The sequence below is a fragment of the Polyodon spathula genome, chromosome 27 (genome assembly GCF_017654505.1).
Source record: "Polyodon spathula isolate WHYD16114869_AA chromosome 27, ASM1765450v1, whole genome shotgun sequence".
In the NCBI taxonomy this organism is placed as follows: Eukaryota; Metazoa; Chordata; class Actinopteri; order Acipenseriformes; family Polyodontidae; genus Polyodon; species Polyodon spathula.
In genome coordinates this window covers 1,334,748-1,362,675 of record NC_054560.1, presented here as the reverse complement: position 1 = coordinate 1,362,675, position 27,928 = coordinate 1,334,748, and the positions used below count along the sequence as shown (strand labels likewise).

The window sequence follows — 27,928 nt, the reverse complement described above, 5'->3', positions numbered from 1 at the left end:
AGCTGGCAGTATTTATATGCCTGTTTGGTATACTGTTCATCCTGCAAATCGACATGTTACACGGCAAACCAACAGAGAAAGTTAAGGAGTCTTTCGTACATTACTAGATTTTTCACACAAGCGTCAGCATTTATGATGCAAAAAACAACCGAGCACACGACCTCGGTGTCCTCACAGCTAGTTTCGGCCATGCTTGCAAGTCGCCAGCGTTTCTGATTCTGAGGGCGCCTTGCTTTTGCGTTGTTTTCTTTTTTGTTTTAAATGCCCCAGATCAGACTGGGCCATGCATGTTTCAAATGCAGTTCGTTTGCAATGTATACTTTTTTTAAAGTTCACTTACAATTGAATTCTCAATAAATATACACTGTTTTAAAATGTGTAATACGTTTCACCGTACTGTAATTCCAAAATGATTTCAGAGTAATTTGAATGAAAACTGACATGTGCATTCGGCTTACATCTGCTAATACGGTATTGTTTTTTTGCTGGTCCCTTGGCATTGGTATGGATGAGAGTTGAGTGTATATAACACCACATGGCACTTTCCGAATAGCCGCAATGTCACTGAGTATCTTCAGGTTTGCCCGTGTACTCCTTTCTCCGCCGAATTGGCGTGACTCAACATCTCTTGGAACAGGATGCGAAGCTCTTTAAGTGCAGGAAGTGACGTACATTGTGCAAGTCGTGTATCTGCTTGTTGTACGTGTTTCAGTTCCACGTCTGTCTCTGCTCTGCTGCGGGTCTGTGAGAGGGGAAGATGGCTGCGGCGGCTCGTCCTGCAGTGAAGGATGGCGTCCGCATTGCTCTGCTTTGCGTGTGCTGGTATGCAGTCAGCTCCGGAGGGAACGTCATTAACAAAATAATATTGAACGGCTTTCCGTACCCTGTGACGGTGTCGCTGTTCCACATTCTCTCCATAGTCGTGTTCCTTCCGCCGCTCTTGAGAGCCTGGGGAGTCCCGCAAACAGAGCTGCCGCGCAGGTACTACCGCTGGTACATTCTGCCTTTGGCATTCGGCAAGTACTTCGCATCCGTGTCTGCACACTTCAGCATCTGGAAGGTACCCGTCTCCTATGCTCACACAGGTACGGTAGTGTATTGTCTCTGTGTATATCTGTGCTGTTTACCGTGTGCTAAATGATGTGTCGGCTCTCTGCAGCATTTCCAGCAGTCCTCGTATTTCTGAATTAAATTGAAGTGGCATCTTCATGTAATGCCGCCATGTAGTCAGTATGACAGTACGTTCTGGGTATGCGTTAGCGACACAGTTTTCGTTCAGGGTATGCGATAGCGACACTTTTTTTTAAATGCACTTGTTGCAGTATAGAGCGTTTATGTTATGACATTCGCAAATACATAATACGACTTCTTATGATGAAGTTCATACGCAGCATGACCGGACTTCCTAAATATCGTGGATCTGTGCTGTTGTGGAGCCCGTATCGCTACACAAAGCCAGGCACTGTATTAATGTCCTGTATGAAGCCAGGCCCATTAATAACTGTCAACAACACCCTGTTGTAACTGTTCATTCGGAGCATCACAATTTACATAGTTTATATGTCAGTCGCTTGGGTACTCGCTGATGCGTCTCGGTTAATCGATAGCCGACCTTGTTTATTAGAGCCTCGGCTCTTGACACCTAAGAAAGGTGTCAAGAGCCCCCCCCCCCCAAACGTTAATTTAACCCTTATTTATAAACATCAAACATACCAAATCAAGTGTTCAATATTGAACTATATTTAATTGTCTGAAAGTTAGCAAATATGGGACAGTGCGTAATGAGAACGTGTTCCACTCGCCTACTTTATTTTGCGTACATCTTTACATCCAACACTACACTATATTTTAATCATAAACGAACAGGTTTAATCACTAACCCTACCAGAATCCCCCAATTCTGCAATCACAGAAAGTATTACAGAATTAACAATTCTACACAGACATTTGCAGAAATTGTCTCACATAGGAAACTCTTGTTGTTTTTTTAATGTTTTTATTATTATTTAAAAAATCTGAAATGCAGGCATGTTGATTTGCTGTAGTTTATTTTGTTGCCTACAGCAGCAGCCAACAGCTTCAGTCTAAACTACAGGATGAATCGTGCACAAAGAATGTAACTGCAGATATCTGTGCTGAATAGAACTGCAAAACTTTCCATGAAGACATGCCTCGTACCAGCCTCCGCGGGAAAAAAGTTAGGATAATTAAGACAATAGCGATACCTGTTGAAATGAGGGAGGATACAATCTGAATTACTGGCACCGCACACCAGCAGCTACAGTGATACAAGCGTGTAACATCTGTAAATATAAATGCGAAGAATATTATCATTGTTAATAAATAAAGACTTTCGAACCCCTCCGGGGCCCTCCGAGTGCAGCTGCACCTGCTATTGCGCCACCTCTGTGGTGCCCCCTCTGTATGGTGCCTGAACAGGCGAGCTGTATTCGACCCTAGCTAATGTTGCAACGATGTCCAGTACCTGGTTCATTTTTAAATTACAGAAATGTAATGCAGTGCTATATAACTGTCTTTGTACACCCATCCCCCCCATGTAATTTACTGTATAAATCGCTCTGAATAGTTGAAGTCATCTGCATCTATTCACTAAACAGCTTTTCTAACTGTACTGCTAAATACATCAGGAGTGAGGGAGGGAGCAGTTCAGTCTCCATGCCTCAAGCATGCCCTGGACTGGAGGGAGCACCCTTTAGGACAGTGGTATGCAATTACAATCTCTGGCAAGCCAGATTAAGGCAATGTCCAAAGCTTGGGAGCCACAGTGCGCTCAGGATGTGTACAGCTGGAGGGGTTGTTTAAACGTATTTGAAAATCTGCCTATCCAGTCACACTTTGCATAACAGCATGTTGCAACACCATACTGCACCAGTGCAACTAATACATTTTTGCACATGGCTGATACTTCTTGTTCCACGTAGCTGAAGAATTAATTCTGGGGAGGGTTCCAACCCCTAAACCCCCAAACCCCCGCCCTGGCTATGCCACTGCAATGATGCCATGTCTGATTTCCATTTTAATAATGCAAATATACTGGTCCTGATATTTTCCTGAAAATGAATTTTCTAGATGTCGTTTGAATATTATGAATCGCGGTATGTGTGTTGCTTAAGCATCTGAAGAGCTTATTTAAAAGTGTATCGCTGTGTCTAAATATGTATCGACATGTTCTGACTCCAATGTGTTTAAATGTACATGAAAGGTTTCTAAAACACATGTCATGACAGTAAACAGAGAGAAAATAAACTGAAGTAAATATTTAACATGCTGTCTTTACAGGCGAGCAGGAGGTATTTACTGTGGCTGTTTGTTGTTTTGACTGTATGTCTCTCGCGTTCTCTGCCTATTGACGCTGAATAACTCTACCTCACAAATGTGTATGCTTAAAAGAAAAAGTGGAACCTTGTTTCTCTAGGTAACAACACAAGATGATGTCTTTTATACAATAAGAGACACCCTTCACAGACACATTAGCTCATTATAAATCACACACACACACACACACACACACACAAGGATTAGACACACAAATATCTTTACAGTGAAAATAACTTATTTTCATTAAATAAGCTTCCCCTAATAATGGTCTGGTCCAGGATCGACTGTAGCTGACTTACAGTAGCTGTGCTGTGTTTTCAGGCTAGTTAAATGTGGCGTCATTAGTAACTGAAGAGTTTAAACAGTTTCTCTAATTTGGTGTAGGAAAGGTATTACTAGGTGTCGCTGTCACAGCCAGGGGGACCTGTTCCTGAAGACTTGCGTGAAGAAATGTATTTATTTCCTTTTTTTGCATTCCATCGGTGTTTGTCGCGTAGTGCTTGAGACTGAGCTCGCTCTTGTGTCCAGAAACTGAAATAATGTTCCTGTCTTCAACTCCAGCATCACTTAAAACTTGGCAACAAGCGACACGAACACAGTGGTTATATTGTAGATAGAGCAGGCTTCGACTGAGATTTCATCAAACTGGCAATAAAACGAGGGGATGCTTTCCGTACCAGATGTCGTCCGATTTTTTTATTTATTTATTTTTCCCGTGGAATTTGAAGAAGCCTTGGCTCTCCTGTGTGAAGTTTGAAACATACAACTAAAAGCTTTTTACAGGACCATTTTCAAAATCTGGCTGTGAGTACATTTGTATCAGAAATTAGCTGCTTTTTCCTCTTCTACAAAACAAAAACTGTGTCTTGAACCATACCTTATAGAGCAAGTTAGCAGCTGTTTTTTCTCTGTTCTAGATGTATGCAGTTTCTTCAGATTGTTCTTGAAATCAGCTTTTTATTAGTTACATAATTTGTGTAATTTAATGCAATGCTGTATCAACTGTCTTTGTACACCCATCCCCAAATGTAATTTACGGTGTAAATCAGTCTAAATAGTTGCAGTCATCTACTGCTAAATACGTTAGGAGTGAGGGAGGAAGCAGTTCAGTCTCCATGCCTCAAGCCTGCCCTGGACTGGAGGGAGCACCCTTTCTCTTTGACGGTGAGGGAGCAGTTCAGTCTCTCTCCCTCTGTTTCGTGTGTCAGTGTCACACCACTCAGTTCAGCAGAGATTCTCACAGTATGTAGTCATTAATCTGTTAGCTTAATAGACCACTGATGTAGAAATAAGAGCGAGCCCAACAGAGAACTAGACTACCTCCAGGGTCAAAGCAGGGAGCTATGAAGATCGGCTGAAGGAACCTTCTTAATTAGCCTGCAACAAAGAATTAGGGACATTTGATTGAAGTCTTAAGAGTACAAAGTTAACCCTAACCAGTATTTTAAGTACAGCACATAAACCAGGACCAGAGGAAACCGCTTGAAAGTAAGTAGAGACAGACTTTAAGACAGAGAGAAGAATACTCTTCTTGAGGTGAGTGAGGGTTAGGGTTACCTAGTCATGTTGTCGAGGCAGAATCACTTGGCAAAACTTCTTGACTAAATTGAGAATAATCAGCTACTAGCAACTTGACAAGATTGGCCGAATGTGAATTTTCTTATGTTACGTAGTTTTGTTTGAAATGAAGTATTGGATAAACAACAGTAAGTGTGAATCAGTAACAGTAATTCTCTGTTTGAGTGCTGCTAGGTATGAAACACTGGATTCTTTTCCTACCAGGATACTTTCTTTACATGATAGCCTATCTTAATAGAGGGATGTGTGGTTTGTCTTATGATACGAGACCAATAGCACAGCAAAGCTCCTTGCAGTTCACGAAATGGCTCTTGAATGTGTGTGTTTAAAAGTTGGTATGCATTCATACTCTCCCTAGAATTTTTCTTTTAACTAAATGTTTTATCATTAAGTAATCATTTGATCTTTTTATGCATCATAAAGTAGCCCATCACATGTATTCTGGTGTGTAGCGTGACGTTAGTGTGTCACATGTATCCTGGTGTGTAGCGTGACATTAGTGTGTCACGTGCATCCTGGTGTGTAGCGTGACATTAGTGTGTCACATGCATCCTGGTGTGTAGCGTGACTTTAGTGTATTTCCCCTAGCAGCCAATCTGGGCTCCACTTTCCTCCATTCCAGCCACTTTGTCTTGTCGATGGAATGGGGGGACCACAACGTACAAAAGTAATAGAAATTTGAACTAAGTAACGTTTGAAGTACATTTTAAAGGACAAACAGGTTTTTTTTTTTTTTTTCTTGAAACAGTGATAATTGACTTCTACAGTGCACCTCTATTGAATAATACCTCTGCACATTATTCAAGTGAAACCCAGGCTCTGCAGTAACCCTGGACCGTTTCCACATGTCCGGAGTGCCGTCCTCGTGCTGTAACCAGTGTTGTTTTTTTCTTTTGCTCCACAGTTAAGGCTACCATGCCAATATGGGTTGTGTTGCTGTCCCGCATTATAATGAAGGAGAAGCAAAGCACAAAGGTGAGGAGGGGGAGGGGTGAGATCAAGTGATGTCTGATTCTGAGTTCTAATTGCCCACTGCACTGAAGATCAAATCACTACCTAATTCACATTGGAAAAAGGCTTCAATGTCAACTTCAACAATGTTTTTTAGTGTCAGCTAGAAAATTACACTTGAAGAATAGATGCATACAAAGTGGTGTTTCTGGTCTCTGAAGTACACTTTACTGGGAATTTCATTTCATGAGAGGGTCTAGGAACTGGAGTGACATGATGGTAGATTTGATTTTGAGTCCGTTGTCTGGCTGCACTGTTTACATAAGAAATTCAAGAACAAGAAAAAGCCGTTCGGCCCACCTATGCTTGCTTGCTTTGGTGTCAGCGTGGTCTGTTAGGTGAGAAAACCCCCCCCCCCCCCCCTAGCCAGGTTAATAGGGGTGGTGAAACCTTTGGGAGTCCGTGGCTCGACGGACCGCCCTTCCTCCAAGCGGCTAGCTAAAGTCTTGTGGTCACAACAGCATCCAGTTAACAGCTCTGTCCGGGAGCCTGTTCCAATGATTCAGCACCCTTTCTGTAAAAAAGCTCCTTCTCCCTTCGGTTCGGAATATGTCCTTCAGCTTCAACCGGTGGCTCCTGGTTCTGTTCTCTGTGACCTGGGAAAAATATTTATCAGCAGTTACTTTGTTAAACCCCTTGACAATTTGAAATACCTGTAAGCACCAGCACATCAGATCTACAACCCATTCACAAACTTGCTCAGCATCAGCTAACTTTCCCTTCACTGACTTTGCTTATTTGTGCTGGTGTATCACTAAGGCTGTATCTAAGCCTATTCTAATCCTATGTATTAGTCAGTGGTGTGTGACTGACTTTAGTAAAAACACCCTGAAATATTGTTTATTATTATTATTATTATTATTTATTTCTTAGCAGACGCCCTTACCCAGGGTGATTTGCAGTTGTATTTTTTGTATACACATCAGGAATTACACTACAATTAATAGCAAGATACAAAATACAATGACTTCAGTTCTAATAAGAGCAAATACAAAACACAGTACGATTTGATATCGGGGCAGTTCAAGAGCAGGTAAGTGTTGATAGTTACGTCAGGGTTAGATACGAGCAGATAGCAGACAGACAGGTAGAAGTATACGAGAGGGGATGGTGGGGTCAGAGGGGGCGGAAGGGGGGAGGAGAGGAAGATCTGAGCATCATCAGCATAGAAATGGTATGAGAAACCATAGGATGCGATGAGGGGGCCCGGGAGCAGATATAGAGAGAGAACAGTAGAGGACCCAAGACTGATCCTTGAGAGAGGGTGAAGTGTGGAGGTTGAGCCGTGCCAGGTTACCTGGTAGGTGCGGTCGGAGAGGTAGGAGGAGAACCAGGCCAGAGCAGTGTCAGAGATTCCCAGGTCAGCAAGAGAGGATAGGAGAATAGAGTGATTGACAGTGTCAAAGGCAGCATAGAGATCAAAGGGAATTAGGAGAAAGGAGAGAGAGAGGCAGCACGGGCAGAGTTTAGCGAGTTATTGACAGACAGGAGAGCAGTTTCAGTGGAGTGAACAGAGCGGAAACCAGTTTGGGGAGGGTCGAGCAGAGAGTGGTTAGACAGGAAAACAGAGCTGGCAGTGTACTGCTTGCGCGAGGGTTTTAGAGAGGAAGGATAAGAGGGAGACAGGACGGTAGTTCTGGAGGGAGGTGGGGTTGAGGGTAGGTTTTTTGAGGGTGGGGGGGGGGGGGGGGTTGATAGAAGCTTGTTTGAAGGCAGAGGAAAAGAGGCCAGAGCGGAGAGGTGTTGAGAATGGAGGAGATGAAGGGGAGTAGAGCAGGAGTAGCAGCTTGAAAGAGGCGAGTGGGGAGGGGGTAAGGGTGTAGGTGGTGGGTTTGTGTACCTGGAAGAGGGAGGTGAGGTCAGAGTTTGGGAGGGGAGAGAAGGAGGGTGAGTTAGTAAGGGAGACAGAGGGTGTTGGGGGGAGGGAGAGGTGTTAAAGGGTTTGCAGATATCAGAAATTTTAGAGTAGAAAGAGGCAAAATCGTCAAAGGAGATAGAGGAGGATGGGGCATGGTTGAGAGAGAGAGAGAGAGAGAGAGAGAGAGAGAGAGAGAGAGAGAGAGAGAGAGAGATGAGAGAGAGAGAGAGAGAGAGAGAGAGAGAGAGAGAGAGAGAGAGAGAGAGAGAGAGAGAGAGAGAGAGAGAGAGAGAGAGAGAGAGAGAGAGAGAGAGAGAGAGATTTTTTGCCTATTTTCTCCTGTTACTGTTAAAACCCACTTGAATGTGAATCACAAAGGGAACAGTGCCACGTCAACTATGTTGCACAATCAAAGGCAAACAGCCAATAGAGAGACTAACAAAAAAAACAAAAAACTGCCTGTACGATTTGTGTTTCACACCACACGGCTGTGCCTTTACCAGGGGAGGCCCTCTGGGACCCCTGCACTCCCCTGACTGTACGACTCACCTTGCACACCACATGGCCATGCTTTTACCAAGGGAGACCCTCTGGGACCCCTGCACTCCCCTGACTGTACGACTCACCTTGCACACCACATGGCCATGCCTTTACCAGGGGAGACCCTCTGGGACCCCTGCACTCCCCTGACTGTACGACTCGCCTTGCGCACCACACGGCCGTGCGTTTACCAGGGGAGACCCTCTGGGACCCCTGCACTCCCCTGACTGTACGACTCGCCTTGCGCACCACACGGCCGTGCGTTTACCAGGGGAGACCCTCTGGGACCCCTGCACTCCCCTGACTGTACGACTCGCCTTGCACACCACACGGCCGTGCCTTTACCAGGGGAGACCCTCTGGGACCCCTGCACTCCCCTGACTGTACGGCTCGCCTTGCACACCACACGGCCGTGCGTTTACCAGGGGAGACCCTCTGGGTGGGAGGCAAAAGCAGAGATGAAGTCAGCTTTTTTAGCAGAAGTGACAGTTCAAGAGGACACCAGAGTGCGGGAGGGGAAGGGAGAGGCAGAGGGATGAGCTTAGAGGGGTTAGAGGAGCAGCAGGGGAAAGAGAGGGTACAGGAGTGGGAGGATAGAACAGGGATGTGAGAAAGTCATAACAGGACTGGTGAGACAGATAGGTACAGTAGTAGTGGGAGCAGGAGCGGTGGGGGGAGGGTACAGATCTGTCTAGTAGTTGGCATCTTCCAGAGTGCTGCTAGGTTCTCCAACAGCCACTCCTCGCACCCTCACTTTGCAAGGGAACTGGTTAACAGCTGCTACTGCTTAAGCAGTACAATAGTTTCAGTGCACTTCAGTGGGATCACACAACTACAAAAAGCTGTGTGGAAACCAGTCAAATTGCAAATCAACCCCTATTCAGTTTAACCACACTCACATGGTACAAGTCACAACGCTGGATCACACAGTTAAAACACCACCTTAATAATGTTTAAATATAGCTTATGTCAAGAGTTGGAATGAGGCCTCTAATAGCCACGGGGAGGGATTTGGAAAAGGTCCTTGCTCTACCTGTCCTAACTCTGACTGCCACAGCTCAGACTGCCCTTGGACATCTGGCCCTTCGATGGCTAGCATTCTAGACACTGATTGCCAGTTTATACTATCATGTAGGCCTGGAGCCATATGCATAACACTAAACCTCACAATTCAACACACCCCAACACACTTTAGATCACTTAATTACTTTTTGTAACTTTTAATTTAAGTGCAGGATGGTTACCTAAGCAAGCAACGACTGTAATAAAGAAACTACAATCCACTTACCTATTACAACGCCGATTCAAACAGCAACGCGAATTACAGCCAGGGGAAGAAGCAGATACCATGTGTGTGTGTGTGTGTGTCTATATATATATATATATGATATGGATGAAGGCTATATTTGCAACCCAAGCCATTAAAAAAAAAAGCATAATACCCCAGTAGTGACGTCAAAAAGTGATAATTCCTCTAGAGAAAACATACTTGAACTTTGACCCGTTCGACACCTCGAAACCATCACTTTCAATTCAAACACAAAGTGTCTCGTTTTCAATCACCCGACCACACCCACAGTACAGAAATGTTCACTAATGAATCAACAAAATGAGAATATGTTAAAAAAATAAATGTAAAGCTGGTACATTTGTATCTCAGAGAAACTAAACGGGTAACGACATAAAACGTCTGTACAGCACTAAAAAACACTATTTAAAATAAATAAATAAATAATAATAAAAAAACCTCACCTGTACTGCTGAACTTCGTCTTCTTTAATATTAGCATCACTAAAGGTATCCATATATTATAAAAAAATAATAGACGGGTCTCTTCAGTGAGTTTCAGGAAAACTCCAGCTTCGGTTTCTGTGACAGTTTATAAATTTCGGTCTCGTAATTTATGATGTCACAGAAACCCTCTGTGAAATTATTTTCCTGTAACTCACTGAAGTTCATCCGTTATTCTTTATGTGTATGTGGCAAAGTGCCCGCCCCTGTGTGTATTTTCTGTTACATGTTGTGTGTTCGGTGAGTGGAGAACGGGATTGCAGATGGAGGTAATTGTGATAAGTAATAAGTAAAATAGGAGCTCACCGTGTTTTGTTAGTGTTAGTCCGTTTTGTTTGTGTGTTTTTGTTTGTGTGTTTATTTTGGCGAATGTGCCGTGTCCTGTATTTTTGTTTGTTATAACCGTTTATTTTCTGTCTGTCTGTTAACTTATTAAATGCTGAGCGAGATCATTCGCTCTTTCTTTTTTGTTGTTTTATGAATGCGTATGAAGTCGCCTTGGTGCCCCTTGGGTTGGATTTATGTTTTGCCTTTTTGCCCCCTAGAACTGCCTTGGTGCCCCTGAATCTTCACACCCAATGAAGGCAACATTGCCTTGCCCTTCATGCCCTTAACTTTATGCCCTGCTTTCAGTCTATCTTCATGTTACATGCCTTTTAATCAAGGAATTAATCGTGTTGCTCTCCTCTATACTCTTTCCAAGGCCTCAGTGTTTCTTATGATACGGGGACCAGTACTGTGCACTAGGTGTGGTCGTACCAGTGCGTTATATCATTTTAACAAAGCTCTAGATTTTAATTCAGCTGTCTTGGCTGTTTAGCCTAACATTCTATTTGTTTTTTTTTTGTAGCTTCTCACACTGTCTAGTCGGCTTAAGAGTTTCATCCTCTACTACCCCCAAGTCCTTTTCATACACAGCCTCCTCTGTTTCATTACTGTTCACATAATACTTACCTCTAATGTTTTTGTGCTCTGTGCAAGACTTTGCGTTTATTCACATTACATTTTATCTGCCATGTGTCACCCCAAGTTTGAGTCTTGTCTACAACTCTTTGTATTATTAGAGTTGCTGATTGGGAGTTGGCCACCCTCACAGTTTTGTGTCGTCTGCAAATTTGCACAGCTTACTGATTGTCTCAGTCCAGGTAATTTATATAGACTGGTAATATTAATAGTCCTGTAGCAGGATAGCATCAGGAATGAGACTCGGAGGCTAGAAACTGCAGTTATGTGCATCTGCACATGTTTATTAACAACACACAAAACACAGCAACAAATTAACTAGGTATGAGGGCCAAAATGAAAGGTTTAAACAAAACAATTGTGTTGTCAGTTTGGGCATTTGCCTTCACTGACCAAGATACTAAACATTGACCAACAACACAGTGTGCACACTGACCAAACACCCACCCCCAGGCAAAGGATTCTCCTTCTATATATACCATGCGGCTGGAGCTTAATCATCAATTATTCAATTAGGATTCCAGCCACACTCATGTATTCTGTCAGGGGGATTTTAGCCCCCTCCCTGCCAACCCTATATTACCAACCCAACACCCCCCCCCCCCCCCCCCCCCCCCACAAACACCCCCCCCTCCCCCCCCACCAACCCCCCCCCCCACCCCTGTCGTTGTGTCGGCACAATGTCGTCGTCTCGCAGAAGCAGAGCTTCTGCCCTGCCACAGGTCCCAGTGCTGATCCGTGTGGTGCCCCGCTTGTTACGTGACTCCAGTTTGATGCCTGGCCTCTAATTATAACTCTGCTTCCTATCTTGTAACCCGTTATGACTCCATGCTTTACCATGTATTCCTACTGTTTTAATCTTAAAGTGTAGTCTTTCGTGCTGTATTTTGTCAAATGATTTTTGAAAATCTAATAGATGGTGTCATACGCACTGTCCCTGTAAACTCTAGTAGTCAACTCCTGAAAGAAATTTAGTAAATTAATTAAACAAGAGGTCTACCCCTCCTGAAGTCGCCTATGATTTTGTCATTATATACATATTTCTCGATTTTGGTCCTTCTTATAGTTAGTATGAACTGCAGTCTGTTTGAGAACTGAACTTTCTGGTCTGAAGTAACCACAGTTTCCTCTGTTTGTGCAGCATTAGATATTATGATCTCTGAACTGCACTGGAGTCCAATTCAGTTGTGTTGCAGGTTTCGTCCACTGCATGGCTACAATTCCACATTCAGCAGTATAACTCTGGTGGAGTGCATATTTACATGGGTTGGGTTTGTGCTGTTGCTGTGTAATACATAAATCAATGACTACCAGTCTTATAAATTGCAATAATCAGCCTTCTAGGTTTATGTGTAGACACACTTCGCCCTACCAAGCAAAACAGTATGTCAGTATATATTATAGCTGGGGGGAAATAGGAAGTCATTACTGGAATATCTTGCTCTGGTTTCACTTTGCACACTTACAAATATTGAAATGAACAATTGTACCTGAAGGGATTGTTTTTGAATATTCTCCAGTTTTCGTCATTTGAAAACGTGTGCCTTCTGCAGGGTGATCTGAGCAGTCTGTTTCTAGAAAGTCGAAAGACTCCCCTGTAAAGGCATGTCTGTGTGGTGTGCAGGGTGAGTCGTACAGTCAGGGGAGTGCAGGGGTCCCAGAGGGTCTCCCCTGGTAAAGGCATGTCTGCGTAGTGTGCAGGATGAGTTGTACAGTCAGGGGAGTGCAGGGGTCCCAGAGGGTCTCCCCTGGTAAAGGCATGTCTGCGTAGTGTGCAGGATGAGTTGACAGTCAGGGGAGTGCAGGGTTACTGCTTGGGTTAATACAGCACCTCTGAAATTGCAGGCATTTGTGTTCAGTCAGATTGTTACCATCCTTCTCACAGTTCAGTTTAAAACGTGATATGACTGCTTTTTTTTTTCTTTACAGAATGACATCAAGGGGGACATGATTGAAGTCTAAAGTCTAAGGAAATTAAGTAGTTAACCCTGGCCAATACTTTAAACTCGGCACAGAAACCAGAAGACACAGCTGGAAATGAAGTGGAGATATACTCAGGACAGAGGAAAGGGGTTAAGACCCAACTTAATAAAGTTCTGTTATGGTCTTTTTGTAGCTGGTACTCACCTGTACTCTGTGCTTCTCTCAATAAAGTCAACATTAACAGTTTCAGTGGCAGATTCTTTCAGAGGAACATCTGGGTACAGTGGCAGTGAGCCTTTTCAGCTTGACTGTTGGAAACTCGTTCATTTTTCAGAACAATAAATAATCAAGCACAATAACCAGTGTATTAATTAGTCCTGAGTGTGGCCTCTTTCTCAGGAGCTGTGTGTGTGCATAGTTTAGACTCTGAACTAACCAGTCCTCTCTCTTCCCCAGGTGTACATGTCTCTGGTTCCTATAATTGGAGGGGTTCTCCTGGCTACAGTGACTGAATTGTCTTTTGATTCTTCGGGGCTCGTTAGTGCCCTGGCTGCAACCCTCTGCTTCTCTCTACAAAATATTTTCTCCAAAAAGGTGCGAGAGTCTTTTAATATGGTTTGTTTCCAGGTTAAAGAACAGATAGGCTGTACACAGTGACATTTCCTCGCCTACATTCATGGTTTGGTTTCCCGTTTTTATTTTTTATTCATCACATCCATGAAACTTCTTTTTTTACTTCTTTTTTTAATTTGAGCTTAACAAGGTTCAGAGCAAAGCCCACTCACTGCATGCTCCTTCTAGTTAGTTCCACAAGACTAGTTTAATTATGAGTTTCACCGTCGACACTTAAGCTTCCTGAATGAAACAGTAATCAAATGATGTAAAATTAGTGAATTTAGAATAATTTTGTACATTTAGAATGTATGTTAATGCAGTTGAATTTAGAATGATGTCTGTAAGCTGAAATCGCATTCCGAATGATCTCTGTAAAGTTCGATGAATTGGGAATGATCTCTGTAAACTCAGCTGTCTGTCCTGCGCAGGTCCTGCGAGACACACGGATACACCACCTCCGTCTGCTCAATGTCCTGGGCTTTCACGCCGTCCTCTTCATGCTCCCTACCTGGGTGTTGGTGGACCTGTCCTCTTTCCTCATTGACAGTGACGCGGTGAGTGGATCCTGCACCACAGTCTGATACTCAGACACACGGAGCTTGAAAACCACCAGACATCAGCTGCTGTTAATATCACAAACCATTTCATCTGGCAGCTTTGCATTTTCAGTTTAAGGAAACTCCTCGGGCAAAATCCATCACGTCACCCTTCACTAGACCTGTGACTGATGAGGTTGCCAGGTGTAAACTGAACTGCAGCTTTTAAACAATGGCAAGGAAATAAATACTGGCATATTAAAGAAAAAAACAGCACTACCTTTCAATTGGATATTGAACATTGCTTCACATTTACTTCAGTACTAGCAGGGCACAATACCATTTTTTGTAAGGAAATAAAAAAGAGGATTATCAGTAGCGGCTGGTGAATTCTGAGTACTAGTATTCCCATTTATAACTTTGAACTACACACTAAGTTAAGATGAGTAAATTGATTTCATTGAAACATTCAAATGTATGTAAATATATATTTATTTATGATTTGTTGAATTTTACATTGCCATTGAAAGATCCACCAGGTGGAGGAGTTGAGACAGTACTGAATTAATTTTTTTCTGTGAGTGCAAGACGCTGTTTCAGCAGAATGGGAGTAAAAAAAAAATATATATATATATATTATGCTTTATCAATCATTTTCAAGGTCTGTGTTAGAGAGGCTAATGTGCAGGAATGTCTCTTTGTGTTTTTCTGGAGTGCTTACAAACCCCTAAAAAGAATTATTTGAAGTGGCAAAGTCAGGCCATGTTTTCAGCCTGATCAGGTCAAGAGGTCAGAAGTTAGACAGGTGTCAAAATTGGGCTGATTGTGGAAAACAAACATTTATTACTAGTAAACTAAACAGAGGTGTTTAAAGGTGGCTGCCACATTAGGGTGGTTTCTGGATGAGAAACACCTCACGCTTTGAGATGGTGCCTTCATACTCGCTACTAAGCTGTATTCTGGGACTCTGAAGCTCCAGTTCTGTGGAGTGTCAAAGCTTCATATCGGAAGAGAGTGACTTCATATCTGCAGGGTTATATAAACCCTTAATGCTGAATGTGTTTCTGATCGTGACATTGATCTTTGAGGTTTATTCCCATGTAAAGAATATAAAAATCCTCTGTAATTAAACATTTTTGGGTAACCCATCCATACCTCACCACTGTGTGAAGTGTCTCCAGGGTTCTCCCATGGCCCTTTCAGCCGTATTGCAGGTGCTACTGTGCCTTTAACGATTGAGTGCGCTGCTAGCAGACTAGATGAATTGTGCACACTGTGTGAAACCACGTGGCACTCTGTGTTGCGGTGTTACGTCTTGTCAGAGATGAAGGGGTGGGTTTTCTCTTAAGCACATCGAGAGGCTGAAACATTAAAATGACTGCTAAAAAAAAATAACTGATTATTTTTGAAGAAAAATAGTAAATGAATGTGGAAAATACCAAACCGAAGTGGATAATGAAACAATAAAGAAAAGTAGAAAATGAAAAGAGCAACCTGATATAATCAACGAAGTGCAACTTGTAGAAAGAGGGCCCATGCGTACAAAAAACAACCCACTGTGGTCGTGGGTGTGGTGTTATGTTGGGGGGGGGGGGGATGCCTTTTTGCAGGAATGAATTTGGTGGTATGATGTGCATGCTCTGCCAGAAACGCAAACAAGATTGCAAAGGAGCAGGGGGTAACGGAGCAGTGCAGCCTGGGTACGAATTAGGGTGGATTATTATTTATTATAAAACTGAGTGTTTGGCTGCTGCATGCTGATTGGCTGTTGAGGATTTTTTTTAACATGTAGTTAAATAGTACAATGCACTGTGGAACTTATTTTTGCAGAAGCACGGTTCAGTTAATAAATTATCAATACATGAAATATTAAACTTGCAATAAATACATTATTGTGAGAGGTGTGTCAAAGTGGCTTGTCGTGCGCAGGTGTAGTTGGTGCAGTGCTCAGGAATAACACACACAAGACAGTGAAAATTCAATAAAACAGCTCCTTTATTTGGCTGGTTTGCATGTCAGCAATACTTAAATAACAAGCAAGGGCCTACAGTCATGTGTATTGCTCCGTCCAAAACAAGGGTTTCAGTCCTGAAGTAATATGACACTTTTAACTATGCCAAACACAGACACTATCGCTTCTCCAGACAGTGAGTGCTCGAGTGCAGGTGGGGTGAAGTGCAACAGTTTGTGAAACAGTGGTGCCGTGCAGTCTGGGTTTTGGTTCTGGCTGATAGTGACAGCTCCCAGTTTGTGTTAGCCATCTACAGTGACAAAAGGCAAACAGTTAACACAAACGAAACACTCACGATAATTGTTAGTTTCCTAAACCGGTCCTTTCAGTAACCACATCGTCACATCCCCAATTATACCCTTAGTCACTCCCCCTGCGATAGCTAGTCCAGTCACGTTTCTTCCAATCCATGACTGACACATCGCATACCGCTTTAGGGTGAGGACTTCAGGCACTGTGACTCTGCCCCCTTCCTGGCTGGCTGGCTGGCTTCCGACTGACCCTGGAATGAACTGCCAGACCAACCAGTACGAGGCACTCTGTTCCACTTCAACAGTGCTGTCATAGATCGGGAGGGAGATTGTTGACTAGGATTCATTTGCTATCTGTCACAAAGGTCTTTTTAAAGTTTTTAAACATGAGTCCCACTCCTTTCATCAGATTTGATCTTTTTGGAGGCATGACAGAATTACAAGAAGCAAAACTTCAGTTAAAAAGCAAGAGACACAAATATCTAATAAGTCAACAGCTTAATGAAATCAAAGAAAACAAAAATGCTTGGGCAGCTGGTGTTTCTCTTGATTGGATGAATCCTAAAGAAATGGTAATCGACTTAATAACAGTTTGTCTTAAAAATGTAAATGGTCTGTTAGAATTGGGCTGATCAAGAGTACTCAATGTCTAGCTTTGTTGTGTTATTGTTAGCCTCCGTGCTGGTCTCAATTGCTCCGGAAACAGAGCTAACATAAACCATAATGATAGCCTGTTAGTGACCAAGCAATTAAAGGCAATTATTTTTTTCTGTTAAAGTGTTCTCGGCTATAGTGCTCTGCCTCCCAGCTGTACAGAATTAATGCAGAGAATTTAATTTCCAGCTCTGTCCTCTGGTCTTTAGGCATTGGGCTTTAAAGTATTGGTTTGGGTTCATTTTGTCAACTCCTTTTAAAGACTTCATTCACCCCCCCTGGATTGTTCTGGGCTAAATATATTCAGATCTTTTAGAGCTCATTCCTGTCAGCTGTGGGATTAGTCTGCTCCTCGTGGGTTTCTCTCCACGGCCACAATGTTCTTTTGATGCTGTGGTGAACAGAACTGGACACAGTATTTACAACAGAGAACACACACAATGCAATGTTAAAGAAGCTCGACATTGAAAGTAAACAGAACAGTATTTTTCTAAAATGGTTAAAAAAAGATTTCAAATTAATTTGATGCACTTCAGAAGAGAACTTGCGAAAAATCGTTTAATGAAGTAAGCTTTCCCCTTTCTGATGTTCTTAACTGTTCTTTTTGCAATTACTCGTATTGTCTTTTTAATATTGTCAGCATCTGTAATGGAAATAAGGTGACTCAGCACCCCCATGTGGCCATTTTAAGTGCATTGTTATAATTGCAGCTCGCAAAATAGCCACTTCCATTTTCTCTGCTATGCACATCAATTCATTATACAGGTCTTAAATGTGCAGTTTTGAAAGAAACACACATGAGCAAAGAAATCTCTGTTTGCAAGCTATGCTTTTAGACTGTCTTGCACTTCCTGGGTCACCTGGAGGCTGAAATTAACCCCTATTATCTTCTTTCCTGTAAATATCCAATCAGCTGCTTCCCCTGTTGACTGACATGCTTTCAGCCAGTAACTTGATCCAGAACATACTGCTGGAGTGACCAAGGAAGCAAAGCAGTAACAGACTTCCCTGAAGGCAAGGCAAGAAAACTAGGATGTGCCTCTAACCTAGTACCTGGTGTCTGTTTCAAAACTGCCCATTTGAGCCCTATATAGTGCCAGAAAGTGTGCAGTAAGAATTTGTTAGCAATGCATTATTTCTTTACCCTAACCTTCCTTCTCGTTTCAGAGTGTCATGTCCATTTGGTCGAGCACGCTGGTCCTGCTGCTGGTCAGTGGGTTCTGTAACTTTGCTCAGAACATGATTGCCTTCAGCATTCTGAACCTCATCAGTCCTCTGAGCTACTCCGTGGCGAACGCTACGAAGCGCATCATGGTGATCAGCGTGTCCCTGCTGCTGCTGAGGAACCCCGTCTCCTCCACCAATGTGCTGGGCATGATGACTGCAATACTGGGGGTCTTCCTTTATAACAAGGTACTGCCTCAGTTAAACTGCATGGAGCTAACCGAGGGTATCACCTGCTATCCAGTGGTTCAAATCAAATTAACAATCTATAATTACGTGATTTAAACACTAGCCTGTGGGTCTCTCCTGATTTGCTTGTATTTGTTTTGAAATTAAAGGCATTACATTTATTACTGTAAATAAACCGAACCAAATAGCACCAGGTTGTGCTGTAAGGATGCATGCCAAACCCCCAGAATGCTGCCGTAAATCGGGTTTAGCAGCCGGCATATGTAAGAAAAAGCTGTTCACCTGGCATTCTGCACCGCTATCAAATCTGCACTTTGCCATCATTAATTCATTCAAATTGTATAGAAATGCATTCAAATGAAGAAAAGAGGATGGAATTGGGCAGGATCTGGATACTAAGTGGATGCAAACATAATGAGTTGTAAGGATTTTGCCTTGCACTTAGGCAGTTGCTGACCCTCCCAAAACTTTACACGTCTTCTACAAGGTGCAAACCACAGTAGGAGCGAGTAACTAAGAGCTGTATAAAAGCACACACCTGCAGAGACCTGTCATTGGCCTTAGGATGGCTGCTGTGGTACATTTCCTGATGCAGCGACACTTTGCTGTTGTTGAGGAGAGCCTCAGCTGTAAGGACTCTCGGCTCCTTATCAGAAAAGTTTAATTTCTTTTCCGTGGGCCAAGAGGACTTTGCTGTGCTTCCTCCTGACATTTTTTTTGTTTTGTATTTTCATGCTCCACAAATATCATACAGCTCCTGCTGCTCTCTGTACTGCTGACTCTGCAGTGCGGCCGCTAATAGACCGATGACCTCATTGAGACCCTCGGTGTCATAATTGCGGATCATTATTTGTGCGTGTTGAGTAATTTGCATTGCTGTTAAGCTTACGTAGGGTAATTGCCTGGCTGCAATGCAATTAGAATTTTGCATCTGAAATGATTTGCACTGTGCCTATACTTGCATCACCCCAAGTGTCATATTTCCAATAGAACTCCAGTGCTAATGCCTGCTTATGAAGTTACTTTGTACAATTAAGGCATACACAGAGTTTTTTCACTCCTGAGATTTGCCTGAACAGTAGCATTTCAGAAGGGATGTGAGAAGAATGATTTATTTAAAGTTTCCAGCCCTGTCTTGCACACACCTCTAAATTCAATGTGCCAGCAAGTGCAAAAGCCATTTGCTGTGCTGTGGTTGCTAGGCGACCATGGAATGTATACAGGTACCGTAGTATCTGGGTTATTATTGGATGTAACTAGCACTTTTAAAAGGTCATAGATACAAAAATGAGATATAATTAAAATCAAAATGTCGCTGTTGTCTTACTGTGTCATTGTTTTTCCATAGTTTGTGCTTTGTATTTGTTCTTGCACGTTATGTAATGGTCTGCATTTTTAAATATTATAAATCATATATGAGAAAGTAAGTATAGCTAACTCAGTAATTCCAGTACATCTTTGCTAATACGCATTACTAGCACTTCAGATGTCTCCTGTTTTCATATATGAAGGGGGCTCACATTGTTAACTGTGGATTTGATTTTTAATGGTTCAACTACCAAATACTGTCAATTACCATTGCAAATTCAAATTCACCCTTACCAGAATGTGTGTGTTTTTCCTAAAGGAAAGACATATGAAATTAAGGTAAGATTTACTGGAATTACTTTTTCAGCACCATGTTTTTTAAGCATCCAGGTAAAGCTGTTTCATGAACAACTTGTGATGCAGACTTCAGTGTATGTGGCAAAGCTGAATATTTCACCTCTTTGTCGTTTTTAAACAGGCTAAGTATGATGCAAACCAGGAGGCAAATAAGAAACTGCTGCCAGTTTCAAAAGAAGATCTCCTTTCCTTTGATCACGCAAGTGCTGCACTGGAAAAAAGCTATGCCAATGGGACCATGCCCTTCCCAGTCAACTCGGACTACCAGTACAGAGGAAACAATGTGCTGACGGATCACTTCCAGTACAGCCGGCAGACCCACGGTCTGGGAAAGAGCTCAAACCAGTATGATGTGTAGAACCTGGGGAGGGGCACGGGTCTGAACTTTACAACCAGCGCTGTTGGAGACGCAGCAAAGGGGAGAGAGATTGGATGGCAGTGTCTGCATGGAAGAGTTTGCACGCTGAGGCATTGTGGACTTTTTCCCCTAATTTGGTAATATCGTAGTATCCCTGAATAGATAATCCCAAACAAATGTATTCAAAATTATTTTAACAAACATGTGAGATCTGACTGTGGTTTCAATTTGAAGAGGGGATTTTCCTGCAATCAAAAAAAAAAAAAAAAAAAAAAAAAAAAAAAAAAGATTTTCTTTTTAAATGTTGAAATTTTGCATACCACAATATGTTTTAATGCAACAACAAAATTATGTAAAAATAGGTTCCTAGAATTGGGGTGATTGATCAATTCTGATCAAAGGAATCGTATTGTAGATTTTTGTTGTGCCCTTCCCCCTAATCAATGAACTATCCTTTCATTTTGCATGTACAGTAGCTTACACTATCAACCATAAAGAACACTAGCTGCTTCTTCAGTGTATTTTTCTAATTGTTAAAACCACCTGCTTGGGTTGCTGTCAGCTTTGCCTTGCTTTCGTTAGGCAGTATTTAGTTCAGCCCTTTGTTTTGTGCTTTGCATGCTGTATAAATCTATATAAACATCTTTAACTACGACGTCCTTCTAGTGCCCGCATGAGAAGTGCAATTCTGTTTCTGTGGTACAGCAAGACTGAAGGCACTGGCTGTTTTAGGTGATTGTTTAGGTTGCGTACTTTTTGGAGAGTACCATATCGGGAGCCCTGGTAGTGTCTCCCTTGGTAAAGGCAGTCCTAGGAGTGCAGGCTTCTGGCTGAGCCACGCTGCCTGTCTTCAATGGGCGTTCCACAAGGAGTATTGGCTCTGGTGCTGGGTTACAATCGGACTCGTTGCAGTGGCCCCTACTGGCCAGATGCTGGTGAGCTCAAGCTCTAGGGGCTGGTAGCTCTCAAATCTGCTGTGGAGCTCCTGGGTGTAAAGAGGTGATTGGCTTGGGGATGCCCACTGACCTTCACTTCTCCTGAGTTGTTGTGGGAATTGCTGTGGTGAGGGAACATCATTGGGCGTTGTGAAAATTGGGGAGAAAATCAGGGGTACTCCAGAATTTTTTAATATTGCATAATATTAACAAAAAGTATTTATATTTTTAACACTTTTTGGACAAAATTGAAGAGATATATGGTGTTGTGCTGATTTGTGAAGGTCAGTGCTGGTCAGGATTGCCCTGTTGCACTGTACACTCTCACCAATAAGAAATGGCCATCAGTAAGTTTAAAAACACTCCATCACAGAGTCTAAATTTAGTGGCTTCCTAATACAAGCGTCTAATATCTAATATAATGAAGCCATTGCTGGTGCACTGGAAATGCATATATTCTGCAATCTTGTGAAATAAATTTACCATTCTGAAGTATCAGTTATCACAATTAATGTGAACTGATGTATAGTTTGCTTCAGCCGTCACATCCTGGGGACACCCGTTGCCTCAATACAGCTGGTACACCAGTGTAACCGTAAAGCGGTCACCCCCTGCAACGCCTTCCTCAATGGAGTTATGTTGTGTTTCTTACTAGGTCTGTTGCAGGGGGACAGGTTAGTGGTTACACTCTGGTGTACCAGCTGTACTCATGAGACCACAGGGTTGCTTTAAACGGTTTGAAGTGTCTCCTGGATGTGACGACAGAAACACGAAGAATACATCATTCAAGTAGTGGTTGTATTTCAGAGCTGTACCAAGCCGTTCTTTTGAAATGTGACCTGCCTGGTGTATACCTGTCTTACATCTGCAAGAATACATTTAGGGTATCACTTTTATTAAGGGTGCATAAGTGAACAGCGCCTGTTGCTGGGTAGGTGAAATGGCTCTACAGAATGGACAGGTCTTGAGATTCATGTGTCAAGGTTTTTAACAGAGTCTGAGTTTATTTTATAAAAGAGTGCTAATCAAAGCTTTAAATCCATTCTTAGCCACTGGATGTAGGCTTGCAACCCTATTGGCTAATATGGTGTTTAATGTAGTCTGTGCTATTGCCCACAAAACACTAGGAGTCAATAGCCAAAAAACCATTGCCCCTTTAAAATCACAGGTTTATTAAGACAGACTCTGACTGCAGTTTTCACCTTTCATAAAGTCTTTTTTGCCTGAGGGCTGAAAAGGCGCTGCACTATTTTTAAAAGTCCTTGTTTCTTATTTCAGACTTTAGAACCTTTTTTTGGTTTGTTTTAAATGTTGTTGCTTTTTTTTTTTTTTTTTTTTTTTTTTTTTAAATTAAATTGCTTCTTCCTGGAAGCTGTCCACTCGTTTGCTGTAGGTCACATGGATCTCAACCAGAACAGAAAAATGTACCTGCAACACAGGAAGGGAATTGGAAACGGCAGCAGCTTTTAATACATGCTCTTTGATTTGAAAGATCTGGGTATCCTGGTGGTGGGGGGAGTTCAATTTAGACCTGAAAAGGTGGACCAGTGATAATGTTTTCAGTGCTGAGAAAATCCTTTAACCCTTAGTTGTTTCCCTCAATCACAGAAAAGTGTTTAAATGACTTGTCTTGCACAGAAAGATTAATGAAGGAGAACTACAGAACCCTTTGTCATTTCATACTGTTTGTGCCAGTGTGGTGATCAGATTCTAATGCAGCATTCAAGACTGAGCCAACCCCTTACAAGGTATAAACATAGAGAATGTTTGGATAAACAAGAAAAAAAGAATACTGTTGTATATAACTGGGGGAAGTGTATAAAGACTTGTATTTTAAACTTGTAAATAAGAATTATGTTTGTATTCAGTGTTCTAAGTGAGGCATTGCACGATTAATTAAGAATATTCCAACGACTAGTATCAGTAATGACGACATATTTAACTAAAAAAGTCAGGGGACTTGGAATTTCGCCAACAAGTGACGGCCAAAACTTAATCTTGTACTATGAAAGTCTATTCACCTTTAATGGAACGACCATCAGGGTTACATTTGCAGAAATGAACTTGTCTGTTGTCGCAGTCTGATTGTTTTGATGTGTGTCAAATCCTTCTGCAATTTAATTTTTCAGGTTTTTTTTTCTGCTTTGCACCATTTTTCTGTGAGTGCCATCTTTAAACGATATCATTTATAATAGTTTATAATAGTTTAAACTCACATTAAAAAATGTATGCGTGAAAAATTAGCAAAAAGCTATTTTAAAGTCAAAAGAATAACAGTAAACTACAAAAATAAATACATGTTTTTCAAATCTTCCAATTTTAATGTTGAAGTTATGAAAGGTAATTGATAGGCTGCAGTAAAATACTAACAAATAACTTAATGAAGCGGTTCTCTAAAATAAAAAAAAAAAAAAAAAAAACACAAGATGGAACAAATGGAACAAATGGATGGAATTTTTTTGTGGTAATCTGACTAATTTTTTATTTTACAAGCTAAACGGTTTTCTATTGAGAATGAACCTGAAATAATGGTTTGATGGATATGGCTTGAGGGCATGCAGGACTGACAGAAGAAGAGATCATTGACTGTTCTGACCTCTGAAGAGGGTGCCCTGGCTCAGGCAGGATGCAGTGTAGGAACTGTATTAAAATAATGTTTTACTGTGATCTGTACATGTTGAATTATTACAAAGCGTTGGTTTCCACAAATCCCAAGCATTTTCTTGTCTTCAATGTAATGGTCCATGTGGATGGATATACTGAAGGCTTTTGCTTTTTGTTTAATCACTGGAATGCAAATGTGCAGGTACCATGTGGTTTTGTTATGGTTTGTGGGTATTTTCTATAGTAGGTTTACTTTTTCAAAGCTGTTTTTATGTTCTTGTAAATGGCATTTTTACTGAAACGATGTTTAGATTTATTTATGGTATGTAGTGGCATCAGATGGAAAAACGTACGTGTGGTAATGCACATTCTGTCATTTTGTATTTAATACCATTTATTTCAAATTTCAACATGAAATAAAGAACAACAGATAGAAATGCAAAAATGTGACCAATTGTTTTTTTTAACCCTGGTTTTTGCCCTCAGTTGTGTTTATACTGGGTAAGTTATGAATGAAGCACCATAACCTTGTTTTTTAATTGATTTAATAATGACTTCATGTCCATTTCTTCAGTTCATGGGTACAAGATCATGAATGAGAGGAGGTTGTTCTGTGCTCGTCCGATGCCAAGACGCTGATTGATCTCAAAAGTTGTATTTTAAAGGATCCAAGTCCAGTCCAGTCCGGTCTTAAAGTGCTTTGGGTCACTGCTGTAGACTCCATTCATTTGTGACCCGCTTCTTTCTCAAATCAATCACAGGAACAGCGCAGAGCATGGGAGCATGGGCCCCCACTATCATGCCTCCTGTGAAGTCACTGAGATCCTTCTGCTTTACTTTTCACTGAAGAGCTTATATAGGTCTACTGGACCACAGAGACTGGCATAAACTGTAGGGGATATTTTAACAACCACTCTTTCTAAAAGTATACAGCTATGGGAATTTTGGGATTGAGACATAATACAATTTATATATGTGTGTGTGTATTTTAAAATAAAACAGTAAAACAACTTAGGTCACACGTTGAGAAATTACCAAGCTATCTTAAGGATACAACACAATTTTTAAAAAGACTTGAATCACTAAAGCACAACCTTCCAGAGAATACAATTTTATTTTGCATGGATGTAAAATCCTTGTATCCAAGTGTCCCTCGTAAAGAAACTTTTGAAGCTTGTCAAAAAGCACTAGATAATAGACTAGATAAATCCATACCAACAGCAGCTGAACATGATCAACATAGTTTTAGAAAACAGTTATTTTACATTTGTTGATAAGAATTACAAACAAAACAATGGTACAGCAATAGGATCTGAATTGGGAATGCATTTTGCCAGTACATGCATGGGGAAATGGGAAGAACAATTACTTAGAAAATCAGAAAGAGAACCTTTAGAATACATTCGGTTTGTAGATGATATTTTTGGGGTTTGGACACATGCAGAAGAATCTCTTTTCCAGTTTCATAAAATGGCAAATCGATGGACTAGAAAAGAAATAGAATTTTTAGACACTGTAGTAAAACTTGGAAGAAGGTTCAATTGAGACTGACCTCTTCTGTAAACCTACTTACATGCACCAGTATTTACACATGTCCTCTGCACATCCAATACACACTAAAAGGGCAATCCCAAAGGGGCTAGGAATAAGAATACAAAGACTATGCTCTAAAGAAAGTGATTGTGTAAAACAAAGACATGTATTAAAAACAAATCTTAAAAAAAGAGGATAAAAGAAACAATTAGAGAGAGACACAGTTAAGAAAAGTGGATAAACTAAAAAGATGATCTACACTAAGATTATAAAAACAGATAAAAAGGTCAAACGAGTCCCATTAGTAATGGCTTACTCTAAACTTTTGCCTAATATTTCTAAGATAGCTTGGAAACACTTACGGATTCTACATAATTCAGTAAAATCGAGGAAAGTATTTCTCAAGGCCCCAGTTGTAGCATTCAAGAGAAGCTAATTTAGGTGATATTGTAGTTCACAGTAAACATAAAAGAATAATTGACAGAATAGGTTCTACAAATACTTGCACTAGTACATGTAAAGTGTGTAAATACATGGACAAAAGTAAAAATATAATTAAACACAAGAACAACACATATCCACGAAATACTAATACCTACTGTAAAAATAGCAATGTTGTTTATGGAATAGCCTGTGAAAAATGTGATGAAATAAAATATGTTTGAGAGACTGGAACAACTTTATGTAAAATAATTCAGAACCACCTATATATAATAATTTAGATATTTTATTTATCATTTAAATCAAAGAAACTACATCATGATATTGCAAAAGTCTACAGGAAGTCATAAAAGTGGTACAGTGGTATCTCATGTGAAACTTGCAAATGTCACATTTTTCACTTTTTGTCAGTTTTTCATAAAGTATAGAAAACTACACAGCGGTGTATGTAACATCATTCAGTAGGGATCATTCCACTTTATGAAGCATAATGAATTAATTATATAGGCCAATGACTACTGTTTCGACTAGAAATCTTTCAATATAAATTCGATGACTAACGTTTCTATTAGAAGTCTTTCTCTGTGTCATAATTGTAAATTAAATGACAAACTGCTCAGTCTTTCTCAATGTCAAATTCAATGACATCTTTTGACTAGCCTTCAATTCAGTGACTAACGTTTCCACTAGAAGTCTTTCTCAATGTCTGAGCAATGAAGGCATTGAAGACATTGAGTAAGACTTGTAGTGTAAGTGTATGTCACTGAATTCAATGTGCTTCAGTATTTGTAACAGCAGACAGTCTGTGAAGCCAAACAGAGTCCAGTCATGTACTGACTATTCATTAGGCTCCCCTGTTGTATTGTCAATACACTGACATCTAAGGTGTGCAGATACCTGCATTTCTCAGCAATCCCCATTCACATGTTTTTTGTTGGCAGGTATTAAATTAAATAGGCAAGCAGGCATTTTAATCAATGAATTAATATCACAAGATCAGCTGTGTCTCAGTTTTACAATCGATTACCAATCAATCACAATGAGGGATTTCAATCAATCACAATGAACCACAATGAGGGATTTCAATAGGAAGTGAATTCTTCTTTCACCCGCTGACATTGTTACTGACGTACCAAGCCTGTAAACTAACAATGAAAACAGGTTGTGAAGGAATCACTTAACTTTTCCTTAGACCTAATTTCAGAGCTACTGCTGTGCAAACTGGGAAATGTAGTTTATTTCTTGAGTTTAATCAAAGATTACATCTGCCAAGACTCACTGCATTCACTTCATCGATGATGCATTTCTAAAAAAACAGTCAAATCATAATAATTTTCTATCAAAAGGATAAAAGACAGCAAATAATCACTGATAAAATATGAACTTGTTAGTTTGATCATGTCAGGTTCTATATTAAACACCTCTCAGTTTGATATTGAGTGGTTCTCAATAATTATGTGCTGCCTTCCGGGAGCCTCGGTCAAGCACATCACTGAGAACGTGGACAGGCTCCTAGAACGAACAGGAGACGACCCGGTAGTAGTTGTCCACATCGGTACAAACAACATTGGAAGAGACAGACCAAAATCCCTGCAAAACAAATTCAGAGAGCTAGGAAGGAAATTAAAAGAGAAAACTGAAACTGTGGTATTTTCTGGTATACTACCGGCACCTTGCAAAGGACCATATGGACAGCTGGAAATAATTAATCAAAACGCATGGCTGAAGACGTGGTGCACACGGGAAGGCTTCACCTATCTTGATCATTGGACCACATTCTACAACGAGGACTATCTGTATAGATGGGATGGACTGCATTTAAATAACAAGGGAACCAGTCTACTCGGAGAAAAGATCCTCGAGCAGGTTCAGAAGCATTTAAACTAGAAAGGAAGGGGGGAGAAATCAA

At 41.1% G+C, this 27,928-nt stretch overlaps 1 protein-coding gene across 2 annotated transcripts; it reads left to right on the top strand.

Moving 5' to 3' along the window:
• The first annotated feature begins 679 nt into the window (after positions 1 to 679).
• Positions 680 to 21,556, top strand: slc35e1 (solute carrier family 35 member E1). Of its 2 annotated transcripts, XM_041230862.1 has the most exons (7): positions 685 to 822; positions 921 to 1,085; positions 5,822 to 5,892; positions 13,460 to 13,597; positions 14,047 to 14,172; positions 18,238 to 18,483; positions 20,270 to 21,556. In XM_041230862.1, the coding sequence occupies exons 1-7, from the start codon at positions 789 to 791 to the stop codon at positions 20,504 to 20,506; spliced, it is 1,017 nt and encodes a 338-aa protein (XP_041086796.1). In that variant the 5' UTR covers positions 685 to 788; the 3' UTR covers positions 20,507 to 21,556. The 2 variants fall into 2 exon arrangements, with proteins under 2 accessions (XP_041086795.1, XP_041086796.1); XM_041230861.1 differs by having other exon boundaries at positions 680 to 1,085.
• The last annotated feature ends 6,372 nt before the right edge of the window (positions 21,557 to 27,928 follow it).